The 18,854-nt window shown below is 39.0% G+C and overlaps 1 protein-coding gene and 1 long non-coding RNA gene across 11 annotated transcripts in view; one reads left to right on the top strand and one right to left on the bottom strand.

The window, feature by feature from the left end:
• GPATCH2L (G-patch domain containing 2 like) overlaps positions 1-18,854 on the bottom strand; it is a 77,100-nt gene that overhangs the window by 33,814 nt on the left and 24,432 nt on the right. For 6 of the 10 annotated variants that reach the window (XM_006157058.3, XM_006157061.3, XM_006157060.3 and 3 more), the window contains 2 exons: positions 17,256-17,372; positions 7,213-7,277 (listed from right to left, as the gene is read on the bottom strand). In XM_006157058.3, coding sequence (XP_006157120.1) covers positions 7,213-7,277; positions 17,256-17,372 — 182 coding nt within the window. The remainder of the gene's footprint in view (positions 1-7,212; positions 7,278-17,255; positions 17,373-18,854) is intronic. The other 4 variants (XM_006157064.3, XM_006157063.3, XM_006157062.2 and 1 more) reach the window with 1 other exon arrangement.
• On the top strand, positions 10,503-18,453 carry LOC102498129 (uncharacterized). Its single transcript, XR_335767.3, has 3 exons — positions 10,503-11,188; positions 11,359-11,414; positions 18,251-18,453. It is a non-coding gene; the product is annotated as an uncharacterized LOC102498129 (long non-coding RNA).

The following is an 18,854-nucleotide window of genomic DNA, read 5'->3' as shown; positions in this document are numbered from 1 at the left end:
CATTAACAGAGCAGAAAATCATCTCAACACTAGCAATCCAAACTACTGAGAAAAAACTAACCACAAAAACAATACAATTCTTGGGAACCAGCAGTTAGCGTAATGGCTATGTCGCTGGACTCCCATGTAGTCAACCGCAGTTCGTGTCCCGGACCCGGTGGCTTAAAACTCACGCCGAGTGCGTGTGTGTGTGTGCGTGCCCAAGATCCCGAGAGGAGAATGGAGGAGAAGGGATTGCGGCGTGGCCATCCCCCGGGGGGGTGATTTCTCGCTTTCTGTCTCTCTGTTTCTCTCTGTCTGTTTGGCGAGCGCACGCGCTCTATAGCGAAAACCTCTCCAAAACAAAACAAAACAAAAAAACAAACAATACAATTCTGTAAGGCTTCTGAAGAAGTTATCCTATTGGGTCCTCAGAAAAGTGATGATGTATTTTTCCATGCAAAAATGAGTCATGACTTTTCCAATGGCCCAATTATTTGCCAAAGGCCATGTTGTCTGTTAATGACAAAGTCACAGCTGATCCATATACCCAGACTCATGGTTCAAATTTCTTTCTATTGGCTACAATGATAGCATATGAGTGTCTACTACAGTTTATTTCCGCCCACAAATAATAAGACAGACAAATTCATGTCTGCCACACATCCCCCTTCAAAGTAGCAAAGACAAAGGAAATTATGACAAGAACGTCTCAGTTCATAATGCATTCATACTCTAGTGTACACTGGATCCCAGAGAAGCTGCTCTGGACATGCCAAGGACATGAAGCCACTAATATCTGGGATGTGAACTCTCAGATCACTGTGGAGATTGCCCTCTAGTAGGGCAATGAGAGTTGCATTCTGTTGAAGAGCAGCGGATATCACCACTAAGGAAGTTACTCCGTGGTCCCTTATAAAGGCGACCTCACACAGCTCTCTTTCTGAAAAATAGCAGTTACCATCCTTAAGAATGCTTCAGAAGCACCAGGAGGACTTGTCAGAACACAGACTATGGGACCAGCAGATGGGGTAATGGTTCCATCGCTGGACTCCTACACAGTCAATCACAGTTCGAGTCCCAGACCTGGTGACTTTAAACTTAACGCCAGGTGCAGAAGGGACTGTGGCATGACCATCCCCTCAGGGGGTGGTTTCTTCCTTTCTCTCTCTCTGCCAATCACACGTGCCCCATAGAAAAAATATCTCTCAAAAAAAAGAACACAGACTGCTAGACCCCACCCTTAAAATTTCTGATTCTGGGACCAGCAGATGGCGTAATGTTTATGTTGCTAGACTCCAGAGTCAACTACGGTTCAAGTCCTGGACCTGCTGGCTTTAAACTCATGCTGGGTGTGTGTGCATGCGTGTCCAAAATTCGGAGAGAAAAACGGAGGAGAAGGGATTGCAGCATGGCCATCCTCCTTAGGGGTGACTTCTCTCTCTGGTGAGCACATATGCCCTACAGTAAAAATCTCTCAAAAAAAAAAAGAAAGAAAGAAAGAAAGAAAGAAAGAAAGAAAGAAAGAAAGAAAGAAAGAAAGAAAGAAAGAAAGAAAGAAAGAAAGAAAGAAAGAAATCCTGATTCTGGTATGAACAGGACCAAAAATTTGCATTCCTAACAAGTTCCCTAATGATGCTAAGCTGGGGTAGGGACCACAGTTTGAGAACTACAACTCTAAAAGCTTCTCATCAAACCAGTACATTGATGAATTAAAGATAGGCATTACTGTACAATGATGTTTCTCTGTACTTCAATACAGTTATTCCTTTCTTATCTATAAGCATTCCTTAGGCCATTTATTTAAACAGTATATTTAATTAGATCATGTTGTCTGATGACAAATGACAGACTATAGAGGAATTCTTTTGGTTCTTAAGCATTCACTCAAGAGTTTTAATAATACAAAAAGGGAGAGCCAGTTCACAGCCTGGCAGTTAGGGTGGCTGGATCCCACATGGTCAACTGCACTGTTGAAGTCCTGGGCCTGGTGGCTTGAGAAACATACCAGGCACATATGCACACATCCAAAAATCCTGAAAGAAGGGAGAGATGGAGGAGAAGGAACTGAAGCACTGGGGGGTGGGGAGGGTGTTTTCATTTTCCCTCTTTCTCTCTCTCTCTCTCTCTCTCTTTCTCTTTCTCTCTCTCTCTCTCTCTCCAGTAAGCACACATGCTCCTGGCAAATTAGAAATAATAATAATGATGATAATAACAATCAAAAAGGGATGCACTGAACTGGAAGGAACCTTGAGCTCAACCAGACCAGCAGTCTTCAGCCTAAGCTCATCAGAATGCCTGATGCAAGAGCTTCCTAAAGATCACTGCCAGAGAACAAGCAGGTGAGTGGATGAGGCCCCTGAGCTCCGGCTCTTCTAGAACCTTGCTTTAACCAAAATAAACTTATTTGTTTTATCATTTGAGATTCTTCACACAATTCTGTTTAGGAAAGAAAAAGGAGAGTCTGTTTATCTAGGCTTCTCAAAAACTATTTATTAGGACTTTGCTATATGCTCAGCAAGGTGTTTTTTGGTTGCAAATGTGTTTTTGGTGTTGTGGTTACAAATAATGAAATAATTACTGTCTATGAAAAGCTTCAATGGAAAGAGACAATTAGCTACAAACAATAATGTAATATAGTAAGGGATAAAAAGAGCAGTAAGAGCACCAAGAAAGTAAGGGCTGTCAGTCCGAATCTGTCAGGAACATACACACAGTGCACTTAAATGGGATCACCGAGGAGACTTCAACAAAGTAAACTGTTTACAGATATAGACAATATCAGCAAGGAAACCAACAAAGGATGGTTATATGTCAGCCTTACCATTCCTAGCCCGAGAACAGCAAGAGAAAAAATGACATTAGGCCCAGAGAGAGAACAGTGGTTACAGGTCAAGGTTGCCAAACAGGAGTGGTGGCTTTCAGCAGCAGTCGCAACCACTGCCATCCAGCAAGCCAACAGAAGGGGAGCCAGGGAAGGCTATGATGTGATGTGGCAGGCTGCATTACCAATCCCAAGTTCTCACTATCTCCCTATTATACAACGGTCCAATTATACTTTCTGTCCTTTGCCACTAGATTCCATGGTGCCTCCCCATTCAGGGACAGCATGCTTCCTCACCCAATTGACATTGAGCTTGGTCTATGACTGGTTTTAGGTGGTAGGACATTAGCAGATATGATCCAGACAAAGGCTTTACTCAAAGGCTTGGTCACCTGGTATTTATGTCCTCTGCCATAAGTTCATGCCACAAAAAGTCATTGCTCTTTAAGCCAAGATCCCAAAATAAGACACCGCGCATAGGTATAAACTCAAGTTGATGCCTAGAGACCAGCTGAGCCTAGGTAATACCATGTGAACCACAGGCATATCAACATCCTATAGCAAGAAACAAACATGGTAAATTGCAGTAAACTTTTGTGAAATTTTGGAGCTGACAAACAGCATTATCACAATAAAAACTTGACTAATACACCCAAACTCACTCACCTTCCTCCCTCCACTCTTATGATGTCTTCTATTAGCCAAATGAAATAAGAAACTGAGGGCAAGAAAACCCACGATGTAGTCCATGAATATAACCTCGTGGGGCAAAAGGAGGACTGTATCATTCAAGAGGGGTAAGGATGAGATTTCAGAGACCAGCATAAACAGAGGATAAAGGAACAGAAAATAACACAGCTTAAACTCTAAGTAGCTAAATATCACCAACATATGTGAAATTAAGGCAGAAAAAGACAAGATAGCTAGGGCTACAAAATATTTTTTTTCACGACAAACTAAGAAATTCTTCTTAGTGGGGAGACTTTCCAAAGACCTAAAAACTTAATCTGCCATGATATGTCCACATTTTCTTATATCTTTGTACAATTATACATCATAACCCCTAAGAGATACATTATAACACTTCACAGCACTGTTATAAAAGCAAAGAAAAAAAGAAATATTAGTAACTCTGAACGGAAAGTACCAGCTCATTCCTGGAAAGACAGATTTTCTTGGCTAAGATAACAGAATCAAGACTCTAACTAAAGTCAGCCTATGCATACACATATATGAATTTCTAATGACAGCTCATTCCCTCAAAATCAGAAAGATAAAAATATACTTTTAATACTTTTAATAACCTCCATTAGATAAGGAAGTTCAACAACTCCATGGAAATGAAACTGTCTCTCCGTATCTACAACTCTGAAAAATAAATGAGACACCCTCTTCACAGTCCCCAGTCAACAGCAGGACCTGCATGCTGAGTCTCAGAGTCCTGGGATCCCTGCAGTGTCTGGGAAGCCTACCCAGATCAGCCTAGACACGTGGCCACTGTGCCTCTATCCTTTAATCATGGAACGCTCGGAGACAAATTATTTGATTCCAGAACTAGAAGAGATTTCTACACCTACAAAATCCCTTGTTTAGATTGTAAAAACTACAGTGTAAAAAAGGCTATGTGAAATTCATATTGGTAAACAAGTAGTATGGCTCTCAGCAAGTTTAAAGGGCAAGAATTTCGTAAAGTACTATTACAACAAGAAAATGTTTTAAATATTATTTAGGTAGTAAAAGTAAGAAACTGGTAATTAATATACACCAACCTTATACACAGTACTGTACACTAAATTTCACTGAGTTTTAACTTAAAGTGTTTTACATAATACAATCACATGCTGTGTAATGACATTTTGGACAATAATGAAATACATACAAAAAGGGGACCAGCAGGTGGCATGGTGGTTAAGGCGCTAGACAATCCCACATGGTCAACCACGATTCAAGTCCCAGACCTGGTGGCTTGCTTTCTCATTTTTCTCTCTCCCTCTCTGTCTCTCTCTCTGTTCAAATTAAAATAAATTAATGAATTAATAAAATTTTTTTAAAAAGAAATACATACAAAAAAGTGGTCCCTGGGGCTGGCTGGTGGTGTGGTGGTTAAGGGTGCTGTACTCCCCATGGCTTGAGTCCTTTGCCTGGCAGCTTACTGGGGGGCTTTTGCTTTCTCGCTTTCTCTCTCTCTCGCTCTCACTCTCTCTCTCTCACTCGTTCTCTCACTCTCTATTCCTCTCTGGTCAAATTAAAATAAATCAACAAGTCAATAAAGTTCAATAAAAAATATGGTTACATCATTGGACTCCCATGTAGTTGATCGTGGTTCCAGTTCCAGACCAGGCAGCTTAAAACTCACAGTGGGTGTGTGTGCATATACGCCAAAAGTCCCAGAAGAATAGAGGAGGAGAAGGGATTGCGGTATGTCCATTCCCTCTTGGGGGTGATTTCTTGCTTTCTGTCTCTCTGTCTCTCTGGTGAGTGCACACACCCTATAACAAAAATTGCTTAAAAAAAATTATAATGGGGCTGAAAAATCCCTTCCACCTAGTGATGCTGTAGCTGTCATATCAATGCACTACTCGTGTTTATGGTAATGGTGGTATAAACAAATCTACTCTGCTACCAGTCCCATAAAAATGTGAGACATACAATTATGTACAGTACATGATAGCTGATGCCATGATAATAAACAAGCATGTTACTGATTTACAAATTATTATACTATACTTTTCATCGTTAGCATGTCCTCCTTTTTAGTTTACTGTAAAACAGTATGCTGTGTTCTGCCTGCAGCAATCTTATACATCCCATGTCTACCTCGTCTCTCCACTGCATCACTTCCTCTTATGTTTGACTTAATTTCCTATTATTTAGTTTATCTTGGTTCCTCCAGTAAGACAAGAAATGAAGGTAGAAGACAGAATATTGATGACCCTCACTGGGTAGGTCTAATCTAATGTCTGTATCTTAGTTTATACCAAAAAATAGTTTAAAAAGAAAAAGAAATTTTTCATAGATAAAAGCTTACAGAATAAGAATATTAAAAAAATATTTTATAAAATCTAAAGAAAAGAACATTTTTGCACCGGTGTGGAATGTGTATAAGCTAAGTGTTATTATGAAGGAATCAGAAAGTTGAAAAAATTTGTTTATAAAGTAAAAAAAAGTTATAATAAGCTAAGGTTTACTTATTATTGAAGAAAAAAAAATTTAATTTAGTGTAGCGTAAGTGTACAACCAACTAAGTTTATAAAGTCAACAAGAGTGCATAATAATATCCTAGGTCTGTACAGTCACTCACCATTAACTCACTGATTCACCGAAACAACTTCCAATCCTGCAAGCTTCATTCATGGTATGTGCCCTATTTAGCTTTAACACTTTTCATCTTTTATATCATATTTTTATTGCACCTTTTCTATATGCATATATGTTTAGATACATAAATCCTTACCATTACATTACAACTGCTTCTACCATTTGGCACAGTAACATGCTATAGGTTTATAGCAGAGGAGCAATTGGCTGTACCATACAACCTAAGTGTGTATGGCTATACCATCTAGGTTTGAGTATGATGTTCTCACAACAGCAAACATGCAATGCATTTCTCAGGTGGCATGGTGGTTAAGGACACTGAACTCCCACATGCCTGACAGCAGTTTCAGTCCTGGACCTAGTGCCTTGCTTTTCCTCACTTTCCCCCACTCTGTCTCACTTTGGCTCTCACTCTGTTCCTCTCTGGTCAAATTAAAGTAAGTAAATAAATTAAGTTAAATAAAATAATTCTTTATATATATATATATATATACACACACACACACACACACACACACACATCACCCCATTTTTAAGCAACATGTTTGTATTCACCTAGAATACTATGATCATTTATAAATAAGATTATAAAAATAACTAAATCTTCCCTATATAAAATGACTATCTTAACAACAAATAAAAAACCTGATTTTAAAAAAGAACTTCCCTGAGTCCCTCACTCCACATTCTAACGTCCTGGACCAATGATTCTCAAAATCTGAACTATCTATGTAAGAATCACTTCAGGTGCTTGTGAAAAACGCAGGTTCCAGGGACCAACTATAGACCTATTTTATTTTTAAGAATTCAGGAATTATTAGAATTTGTTGTTGGGAAGACATTTGGGGATGTTGCAAAATAGAAAATATTTCAGATTTTTGATGGAGGAATGTATATTGGATTTTGTAAGACAGTTCTTTCTATAGCTAATAAAAGGAGTATGCTTTAACAGTTCCCCAGGTAGCTCTTACTTGCCCTGAATTCTGAGAACCACTGGCATAGACAACCATCATATTTTCAATGCGTCACTCTATAATCAGAATCTTCCCATAAACATGGAACCAATGTTTCAAAGCTGAGGTCAAGATTACCTTGCCGTCCTTCATCATTGGTAAAGAGCCCAGTGTCACTGCTGCTACACACACTGCTGGTTTCACTGAAAAAAAAAAAAAAAAGAAAGAAAGAAAGAAAGAGAAAATTCATTAGCTCCAATCAAAAAGAAAGCACTGGATATTGGAAGATCTCATGCTTCCTTAATTTTACTCTGTCCCATTAACTAATCGTATATGCAAATTACATAGAGAAGCTGCAGAGAAAGTTTATTCCCCCCCCCCAAACAAAAGAACTACAAGATGTGAACAGTAGGTGGCGTGGTGGTTAGGGTATTGGGACGCTCCCACATGACCGACCATGGTTTGAGTCCTGGACCTGGTGGCTTGCTTTCTCACTCCTCCACACCCCTCTATATATCTCTCTAGTTAAATTTTTTTTTAAATATCAATTAATTAAATTAAATAATTTTTTAAAAAAAAGAAATACAAGAAAAGGAGAATTTATTTTTACTTACATTTTAAAGTACTTTTGAATATCTAAATCTCTTTTTGTTTTAGGATTAGTAAATTATTTATTAGTTTACAAAAGTAATCTCAATCTGGTTTGGTATATTAAACAACAGAAATTTATAAATCTATCAATTTGATTTTTAAATATTACCAACTACCAGTTTCAAATGACACTATCCAACTTTAAGACACCTAGCATCTTTCAAGTTTTAACCCTATTTACAAAGCAGCAAACAAATCTGCAACAGAAAAAGAAACATCAATACAGCAAAGTTGTATTTTCTAAATTTATTGTCTTCCTTCTCATCAAGCAGATACGTAAAACTCATTTTGAAAGAAGGAGCTAAGGCTAAAATTAAAAATATAAAAACTCCATCTAAACCATTGAAATAAAAGCTTTTATCCCATAGAATTCTGTCAGTCAACTTCCTGTTCTGAGAGATCGCTCACGATTGATTCTGCTGCTTCTGATGCTGTTTCTTTCTACCTTGTCTTCATCAAATCTATCTGATTCAGGAAAAACTTCTCAATCCTTTATGATATTAGCCATTTCCTTGATAGGGAGTATTTCCTCCCAGTTAGTCCATTTTTTTATATGCTCCAGAAAATGGAAGAAACCAAATTAAGAAAGAAGCCTTTTCACCAGAAGCTGCAGAAAGAACTGGCTTGGCAAAATCCGATCTACATTCCTGGATCAAACATCTCAAAAATATTTTGTATTTTGCAACATCTCCAGGTATCTTCCCAATGACAGATCCTAAAAATGCTTGTTAAGTGGCAATGGGATCCTCGCTTAAGTTTGTCTCTGAATAAGAGATACAAGAGATCTGTCACAGGAAGGGCCAATACAACATGTCTGATTTCCTCACAGGTTCTCTCTTTTTATTATTTTCTCTACTTGTAAGTAGGAACATCCTCAGGGGCCACTGTAAGAAATATTTCACAAAACTATGCCATTGGATTCTGTTGGATTTACATCTTCAAAGAGCTCGGCAGTTAAATTCAGAAGACATCTTCATTGAGTACTGTATTCTTTCTGCTTCTGAATTTAGGGAACCATGTCTGTTAACCTTAAGGGTGTTGATTTTATATTTATAGCAATTTCCAAGAACATTACGGTCTAATTCGATTGAGTCTTACGGCACAGTTTCTCTATTACTACTACTTCATTGCACTACTTTATGCTACTTTATTATTCATATCTTGCCTGGAGGATAAGGCAAATTTTATATTTTTTCATTTCTCTTGATACAAAGGAGTTACCAAGCACATTAAGCCATGGGCCAGATTCTACTCTACCATCACTTCATATTCTTTACTGGAAGAATTACTACTGAGATTAAGGGTCAGCAAACAATGGATGATCACCAGTTAAGAAATACAAGAAAAGGAGAATTTATTTTTACTTACATTTTAAAGTACTTTTGAATATCTAAATCTCTTTTTGTTTTAGGATTAGTAAATTATTTATTAGTTTACAAAAGTAATCTCAATCTGGTTTGGTATATTAAACAACAGAAATTTATAAATCTATCAATTTGATTTTTAAATATTACCAACTACCAGTTTCAAATGACACTATCCAACTTTAAGACACCTAGCATCTTTCAAGTTTTAACCCTATTTACAAAGCAGCAAACAAATCTGCAACAGAAAAAGAAACATCAATACAGCAAAGTTGTATTTTCTAAATTTATTGTCTTCCTTCTCATCAAGCAGATACGTAAAACTCATTTTGAAAGAAGGAGCTAAGGCTAAAATTAAAAATATAAAAACTCCATCTAAACCATTGAAATAAAAGCTTTTATCCCATAGAATTCTGTCAGTCAACTTCCTGTTCTGAGAGATCGCTCACGATTGATTCTGCTGCTTCTGATGCTGTTTCTTTCTACCTTGTCTTCATCAAATCTATCTGATTCAGGAAAAACTTCTCAATCCTTTATGATATTAGCCATTTCCTTGATAGGGAGTATTTCCTCCCAGTTAGTCCATTTTTTTATATGCTCCAGAAAATGGAAGAAACCAAATTAAGAAAGAAGCCTTTTCACCAGAAGCTGCAGAAAGAACTGGCTTGGCAAAATCCGATCTACATTCCTGGATCAAACATCTCAAAAATATTTTGTATTTTGCAACATCTCCAGGTATCTTCCCAATGACAGATCCTAAAAATGCTTGTTAAGTGGCAATGGGATCCTCGCTTAAGTTTGTCTCTGAATAAGAGATACAAGAGATCTGTCACAGGAAGGGCCAATACAACATGTCTGATTTCCTCACAGGTTCTCTCTTTTTATTATTTTCTCTACTTGTAAGTAGGAACATCCTCAGGGGCCACTGTAAGAAATATTTCACAAAACTATGCCATTGGATTCTGTTGGATTTACATCTTCAAAGAGCTCGGCAGTTAAATTCAGAAGACATCTTCATTGAGTACTGTATTCTTTCTGCTTCTGAATTTAGGGAACCATGTCTGTTAACCTTAAGGGTGTTGATTTTATATTTATAGCAATTTCCAAGAACATTACGGTCTAATTCGATTGAGTCTTACGGCACAGTTTCTCTATTACTACTACTTCATTGCACTACTTTATGCTACTTTATTATTCATATCTTGCCTGGAGGATAAGGCAAATTTTATATTTTTTCATTTCTCTTGATACAAAGGAGTTACCAAGCACATTAAGCCATGGGCCAGATTCTACTCTACCATCACTTCATATTCTTTACTGGAAGAATTACTACTGAGATTAAGGGTCAGCAAACAATGGATGATCACCAGTTTTGGTATGACCCATGAACTAAGAATGATTTTTCCAGTTTTTTATAGGGGGTGGGGTAAAATCAAAAGACGAATACTTTATGACACATGGAGAAGATAGGACATTTAAGTTTCAGTGTACAAAAATAAAGTTTTATTGGAACACAGCCATGTTCATTGATTCCATATCCTCCCTGGTTCTCTATGGCTACAACTGCAAAACTAAGGAGTTGCCCTGAAGATTTACTGTCTAGCTCTTTACGGAGTAAGTTTGCTGATGCCTGTCTATATTATTAAACGTTTTACTCTACAAGGTCTATGGTCCTTTCTGTTGGAGCATTTCCAATTAAATTTTAAACAGCTGGTTTTTACACAAAGTCTATCAATCCTTTCCCTGTTCATTTCCAGCCACCAGGAAACATTACAAGACACAGTACTTCCTTGATGCTTTTCTATGTGGCTTCTATTCACGCCTCATATTCTAAATAAAAGGGACAAGCTCGAAGAATAGCTGCTGGATCAAGACAGGTGTTGGTAATCTGTCACTGCACATTTTCTGTTGTTGTCAACAGAATTTCAGGAGAATCAGTGTTCTTTATGAACTTGTCTAAGAGTCTCCTACATACAGTTAACTGGAGTAATAGCAATGATGTCATAGAAATATCACCAGTATTTGAGGGCCAGTCAACGGTGCAGCAGTAATGCAACGTTCTGCAAGTTCATATCTGAAGATCTCCCTGAACATGCCAGGTACACATATGCCCATGGTCTGGGGCTGGTTCAATGGGGGCAGACTGTAGTAGGACCCTTTTGAGGGTATCTGTCTCCCTTGATTATGAGAGAGAGAATAAACTTGGGAGAGAAGGGAGGGGAAGGAGAAGCTGGCAGTAGGCTGCAGTGTAAGGACCCTGTCATTTCAGAAGCTGCTAGAACTCTGGGAGTCAAGTGGTCCAGCTCGATCAGCCCAGGAATACAGGTAGAATACACATGATAGGGGTAAGAGGGTAAAATCTGGTAGCTGCTCTGCCCCTTCCTTTCTCACAGTATGAACTCAGTACTATATAGAGACAGTTCTATATATGGGTATATAGATATAGGAATATATATATACATATATATGTATTGAATGCTTATCAGTGAAAACTTAGAAATATATGTGTGTGTGTGTGTGTGTGTGTGTGTGTATTGAATACTTAGTAATAAAAAGGATAAGAAAGTAACCAGTTCTATTATTGGAAGAGAAGGGAAGGGAAAGGAAGAAGTATTGCCCAAAGTTTAAGACTACACTCAAGGGGGAACCAGCAGTTAGCGTAATGGCTATGTCGCTGGACTCCCACGTAGGTGACCGCGGTTCGCGTCCCGGACCCGGTGGCTTAAAACTCACGCCAGGCGCTTTTCTCCATGTAAAACAAACAAATAAACAAAAAGTCTTGAGAATACTTACTACATAAAAGTGTCATCATTCTACCAGTATATGAAAATGAATATATCATCTGATGGCATTTGCTAACTTTACTTCTTTGTTAAAAATGACTTGCATTTGGGACCAGCAGTTAGTGTAATGGCTATGTCGCTGGACTCCCACGTAGTTGACCGCGGTTCGAGTCCCGGACCCGGTGGCTTAAACTCACGCTGGGCGCGTGTGCGTGCATGCCTAAGATCCCGAGAGGAGAATGGAGGAGAAGGGACTGCGGCATGGCCTCCCCCCCCGGGGGGTGATTTCTTGCTTTCTGTCTCTCTGTCTCTGTCTGTCTCTGTCTGTCTGGCGAGCGCACGCGCCCTATAGCAAAAACCTCTCAAAAAAAAATAAATAAATAATGAATAAAAAATTTAAAATTTTTTAAAAAAATGACTTGCATTTGAGACCAGTAGATGGCATAATGGTTACGTCGCTGGACTCCCATGTGGTCAACCATGGTTCAAGTCCCAGATCCAGTAGCTTAAAACTCACACCAGGTGTGTGTGCGTGCATGTTCAAGATACCAAGGAAAATGAAGAAGAAAGGATTGTGGCATGGCCATTCCCCCCCGGGGGATAATTTCTTGCTTTCAGTCTCTATCTCTCCAGTGAGAGCACGTACCCAATAGCAAAAATCTCTCTCTAAAAAAAAAAAAATAAATAGTTTGCATTATGGAAATGCAAAAAATGATTAGCACAATTTGGTGAGGAAGGAAAAAGTAGGAGCTTCATAGCATGCTTATATATAAACACTATCATAATAGTTTGCAAAAATGTAGTGCCACTTATAAAATAGAAGCAAATATTTTTTCCTTCCAACTTATAAGCCAAAGTTTTTCAGTCCTATAGCCCTCAATCACTTCTGGCTCAGAGAAACTGGGGGCCAGCAGATGGCATGTTGGGTAAGATGTGGGACTCCCACACACTTGACCACAGTTCAAGTCCTGGACCTTGTGACTTGCTTTCTCTTTTCCACTTTCTCTCTCTTTCACGTGAACACACGTGTCCTCCTATAGCAAATTTTTTAAACAATAATAATATGAAATCAATAATCCTTTTTTAAAAAGAGAGAAATTAGATCAGTAGGAATTTAGTGATAACTTGGTCAATTATAAAATATTAATTTAGCTAGTTCAACTTAATATTCTGTTAAAAATGAGCTTCTATATTTCAACAGCAATTTTTTCCTACCCTCTCTATAGATTATAAATCTAAAAGTTAAGAGATGTCAGGCTCCTGTATGTATTTTTCTGCTCCAAAACTCTGAAATTTGTTTATAACTTTTTTGGTGAGCCTTTTCAGTAGGCAAAGAAAAAAAGCGCCTTTCCTCTTTTTTTTTTTTTTAATTTAAATTTACTATAGGGTGTGTGCATTCTCTGGGAGACAGAGAAAAAGAAAAAGAAGGAAAATGAGAAAAACATGCACGTGGCATGTTTTTCAAGCTGCAATGTCTGGGACTCAAACTGTGCAGTTGACAGTGTGGGATCCAACTGCCCTAACCACCATGCCACCAGCTGGCAGCTGGCTCCCACTTTTTTTTTTTTTTTTTTTTTTTTTTTTTTGAGAGACAAGATTTTGGCCATAGGGTGCATTTGCTTACTGGAGAAAGAGAGACAGAGAGACAAAAAGTGAGAAATCACCCCCCAGGGGGAATGGCCAGGCCACAGTTCCTTCTCTTTATTCTCTCGGTATTTGGGGCATACACACACATGCACCTGGTGTGAGTTTCAAGCCACCAAGTCCAGGGTTTGAACCATGGTGAGTCAATGCGGGCATCCAGAACCCTAACCACTAGACCACCTACTGGCTCTCATTTTCATTTTTATAAGAAAAAAATGTAGGCCACCCCATAACACAATGGTTAGGCACTATGCATGCGTGTCAGATCCCACATGGCTGACTCAGTTTAAGTACCAGCGCCAGCAGCTTGAAGTACATGCTGGGCACAAGCGCATGTGTGCCCAGACTCCATTAGGGAGTTCTCTCTCCCTCTCTCTGTACTTTATTTAGCAGCATAACTACTATTCCAAATAGGCACAAAAAATTAAGCCTAGATTTTGGGCCACCAACTGCATTCTCCAATCATTATAATATTGTTAGAAAAGCAACTGAGCCACATCTAACTAAAATAACAGAAGTGTAAATAAAGACAACATCACCTGCAGTTCCAAAGCTTTCCTCCCCCATGTTTTATTATGACGTTTTCCAAACACAGAAAAGAGGTGAAAGGAGTTCACGTACACAAGTCGTCACTTAGACTCTGTGGGTAATATTTTGCTTTCTTTGTTTATCACACATCTGTCCATCTCACCTTCCCAGTCAAGGGTCTCTGTAATTATAGGGACTCTGTGTGAGTTTCAAGCCACCAAGTCCAGGGTTTGAACCATGGTGAGTCAATGCGGGCATCCAGAACCCTAACCACTAGACCACCTACTGGCTCTCATTTTCATTTTTATAAGAAAAAAATGTAGGCCACCCCATAACACAATGGTTAGGCACTATGCATGCGTGTCAGATCCCACATGGCTGACTCAGTTTAAGTACCAGCGCCAGCAGCTTGAAGTACATGCTGGGCACAAGCGCATGTGTGCCCAGACTCCATTAGGGAGTTCTCTCTCCCTCTCTCTGTACTTTATTTAGCAGCATAACTACTATTCCAAATAGGCACAAAAAATTAAGCCTAGATTTTGGGCCACCAACTGCATTCTCCAATCATTATAATATTGTTAGAAAAGCAACTGAGCCACATCTAACTAAAATAACAGAAGTGTAAATAAAGACAACATCACCTGCAGTTCCAAAGCTTTCCTCCCCCATGTTTTATTATGACGTTTTCCAAACACAGAAAAGAGGTGAAAGGAGTTCACGTACACAAGTCGTCACTTAGACTCTGTGGGTAATATTTTGCTTTCTTTGTTTATCACACATCTGTCCATCTCACCTTCCCAGTCAAGGGTCTCTGTAATTATAGGGACTCTGAGACTGGAAGATCAGGCACAGCATCCACTTTCAGAGAAGGAGTAATCGCAGAAATCAAGCCAAATGAAACCCCAGTAGTACCTCTAGTTTACTGAGACTGTGCCAGGACAAACACTTAGCTCAACATTGTAAACTCTGGTACTATCTTGAATATGCTTTCATCTGAACTGCTCTGCTTTCCAAGTTCTGAAAATGAACTATTTACCCTTTAGAAGAACAAAGGGTATTATTGCCCAATTAGCAAAAACTCTTGGTTTCAATAATATAGCATTTTTAATCAGTAGAAGAGATTAATTTTTGGTCATATTAAGCTCTCTAAATTTGAAATTCGTGCGTGTTGGTAAAGCAGTCAATGAAGTAAAAACTCACTCTCTGTAACAGAAACATCTAGAACTGCGGTTCTCAACTGGAGGCAATTTTGCACCCTTCTCTCCCTGGGGCCATCTGGTAATATTTGGAAACTCGGTAATCACAATTTGAAGGGGGCAAAGAGGAATTGGAGGACCATTAGCATTTATTAGCACAAGCCAGGGATGCTGTTAGACATCATATAATACCAAGGACAGCCCCATAAAAGAGGATTACCTGACCCAAAAGATCAGCAGTGCCCAAACTGAGACCTGATCTAGAGTGACAAAGAGAAAAGAAGAAAGGGGTAGGGCGTCCCAATAAGGAAAACCACTACAGAGCAGAGGAGCTGTGCACTTCCACTAGATATAGCCAGTCTCTGGAGACAGAGATCAATAGTCCACAGAGGCGCCACATCACTTTCTTGCCAGGACTAGGCCAGGGCTTCAAACAGTTTGAAGCATCCAGATGCCAGAAACTATCCAAAGGTGGCGGACCTCTAGACAAAATGGAAGAACTGGAACTATGTAACTGTTGTACAACACAGATACATACAAAGAACAATTCAGGCTGAGAAGGAAAACGCCTTGTTTGTCTCAATGTCCTCAATGTCTCACCTCACAGTTGGCACACAACTGACATTCAGTAAATGTTATGTAAAGGGAATCAACTCATCTAGACGCACTTCTGCTGGCTGGCCTTGTATGGCTTTGAGGCATGTCACTTTACCTCTCTAGTCCTATTTCACTACAAACAAAATGTAATGGTATGAGGCATGTGAGAACCCACTTGATGAACTACAAAGCAATATACTAGGTTGTCGGAAACTTGGTTGACTTTTCCAACAACCCAGTATTATACAAATGCAAAGAATAAAAGATTAAAATGCTGCTTCCAAGGGCGCCAACTCTTTCATGTGCCCAAATATTATGTTAGAGGTTAACAATAATCTTTTTTTTTTTTTCACTAATATCCTCATCATGGAAATCGTAACTTAAATTTAATGGGATGAAAACTTAGTTTCAGTTTAAGCAGAAAAATAAAACATGGTATTTTCCCTGCACTTTTAGCCAAAAGAGAGAGGGAGAGAATGCTCTCAGTGAAGTTCTAAAAAGTGTCTCAGGGAGCGGTTTGATATGTGAACTGAATTTCTTAGGAAAATTATTAATATAGAAAGCTATTTATGATACCAATATGTTAGTATCATTTATAAGTTGAGCATCTGTGATCTAAAAATCTAAAATCTCTTGAGTGTTGATATGCTACCATGTGTCAAAATTCCATATGTGAACTCACGTGATGAGTCACAGTCAAAATGCCATATCATAAAACTACTGTATAAAATTACCTTCGGGCTACATATATAAGGTGTATATAAAACATAAATGAGGGACCAGCAGTTAGTGTAATGGCTATGTCGCTGGACTCCCATGTAGTCAACCGAGGTTCGAGTCTCAGACCCGGTGGCTTAAACTCACGTCAGGCGCATGTGTGTGCGTGCCCAAGATCCCAAGAGGAGAATGAAGGAGAAGGGATTGCGGCGTGGCCATCCCCCCGGGGGGCCGATTTCTCTCTTTCCGTCTGTCTCTCTCTGTCTAACAAGCGCATGCACCCTATAGCAAAAACCTCTCAAAAAAAGAAAAAAAAAAGAAAAAAAAACATAAATTAATTTCATGTTTAGACTTGGGTCTCATCCCCAAGATATCTCATTATGTATAGGCAAATATTAAAAAAAAAAAAAAAAAAGAAGAAGAAGAAGAAGAAGAAGAAAGAAAAACCTCAAATCCAAAACACTTCCAAACATTTTGGATAATGAAGAAAGAACCTGTACTGAATACTGCCACAGGCCAGGTAATGTCTAAAAACTTTATAGCCTTTAGTACATTTCTTCTACCCAAATAGAAGTAAATGTATCAATCTCAGGTTGCAGATAAGGAAGCAGGGCCTCCAGAGGTTAAGCAACTTGCCCAGTATCACACAGTGAGCAAGCATCCAGGTAAGGGCAGTGTATATCCAAAGCCCATGTACTCACTGAACGGTCACTACAACATAGATGGTGAAGATAGATGAGCATCGTTTATGAAAAGTCAAACCTATGTTTCTCTGTTCATGAGATCTTTGAATTTCAGACCTTTTTATTTTCATTATCCTGAAAATAAGAACAGATTAACTGAGTTAGTGAGTATTCCTTTGGTTTTTGCTACTTAAAACTTTCAGATACAGCTGAAACTCTAGCTGTGCTTTGACTACTACCTCTTATCAGCTAATCACACCTATCACACATGCTGAACCCTAATAAATCTAATTTCAAAGTCACACTGGCAAGTTCACTCCCTTAATGCCATCTTTGGCATACTTACATAAAATGTACTCTCAGGGACCCATACCTTGCTTGCCCTTTAGGGGCAATGCCCTAAATACCTTTCCTTTGATATCAAAATAAAAACATTTTCCTAATGAGTTCTGGGGAAATAACAAAGTCTGAAAATACTATTCCTGAATTTTTTTTTTTTGAGAGGTTTTTGCTATAGGGCGCGTGTGCTCGCCAGACAGACAGAGAGAGACATAGAGACAGAAAGCGAGAAATCACCCCCCAGGGGGGATGGTCACGCCTCAATCCCTTCTCCTCCATTCTCCTCTTGGGATCTTGAGCACGCACGCACACGCGCCTGGCCTGAGTTTTAAGTCACCGGGTCCAGGATGCGAACCGAAGTCGACTACGTGGGAGTCCAGCGACATAGCCATTACGCTAACTGCTGGTTCCCTTCCTGAATTTAGCATCACACTAGGTTAGGAAAAAATTTCAGAAGGCCAGTAGCCATCTGTGGTAAATAGACTCCAAGATGACTCCCAATGACCTCAGTCTCCTTTTATGTCACATCCTGGCGTCATCCTGCTCACAATGTACCAGGTTGGTCTACATAACCAATACAAATGGCAGAAGTAATGATAAGCCACTGCTGAAGTTAGGTTACAAAGGACTGTAGCTTGCACCTTGGACTCCCTCTCTTTCCTCACCTCTCTCAGATCATTCAAGGAGAAGCCAACTACCACGTCTTCAGGAGACTGGCAGCCCTGTAGAGGTATCCATGTGAAAAAGAACTGAGTCTCAGCCCTGTAGCCTTATGAGAAAATAAGATCTGCCAACAAACCATGTGAGTGAGCCTGGAAGCAAATCCTTCAGCCAAACTGAGCCCTGAGAAAACTGCAGACCCACCAAGAGTTTGCAACGTCAGAGGCTCTAACCAAAACAACCGAGCTAAGTCACTCTCAGGTTCCTGACCTCAGGAACTATAGGCAATAAACATTTATTGTTTAGAGCTACTAAGTTTAGGGCAGTTTTTTTTTCCTGCATGAACAGATAATACAGAACCTTTATGAATTCTTTCTAAAATATGATTGCCTTCTTCCTAGTCCTAAATAGTTGCTTTTGGTTTCAACATAAATCTTTGAATTCTGACAATTGGGAGGGAAAAAAAGCACAGCTCAAACTCTGACCTGAGAGTGTGCTAATTCTTTCATCTTCCTAACCACAGAAGTGAAAATTTAGAATTAGAAAATAGTTTATATACATCTATAACACAATAAGGAAGTACAGAATTAGTTCATTACCTGTAACCAAAAGTTGGCA

Source organism: Tupaia chinensis, unplaced genomic scaffold (genome assembly GCF_000334495.1).
Source record: "Tupaia chinensis unplaced genomic scaffold, TupChi_1.0 Scaffold000528_1, whole genome shotgun sequence".
In the NCBI taxonomy this organism is placed as follows: Eukaryota; Metazoa; Chordata; class Mammalia; order Scandentia; family Tupaiidae; genus Tupaia; species Tupaia belangeri.
The sequence above is the reverse complement of the archived record's forward strand: the minus strand, read 5'-3'. Positions and strand labels throughout refer to the sequence as shown.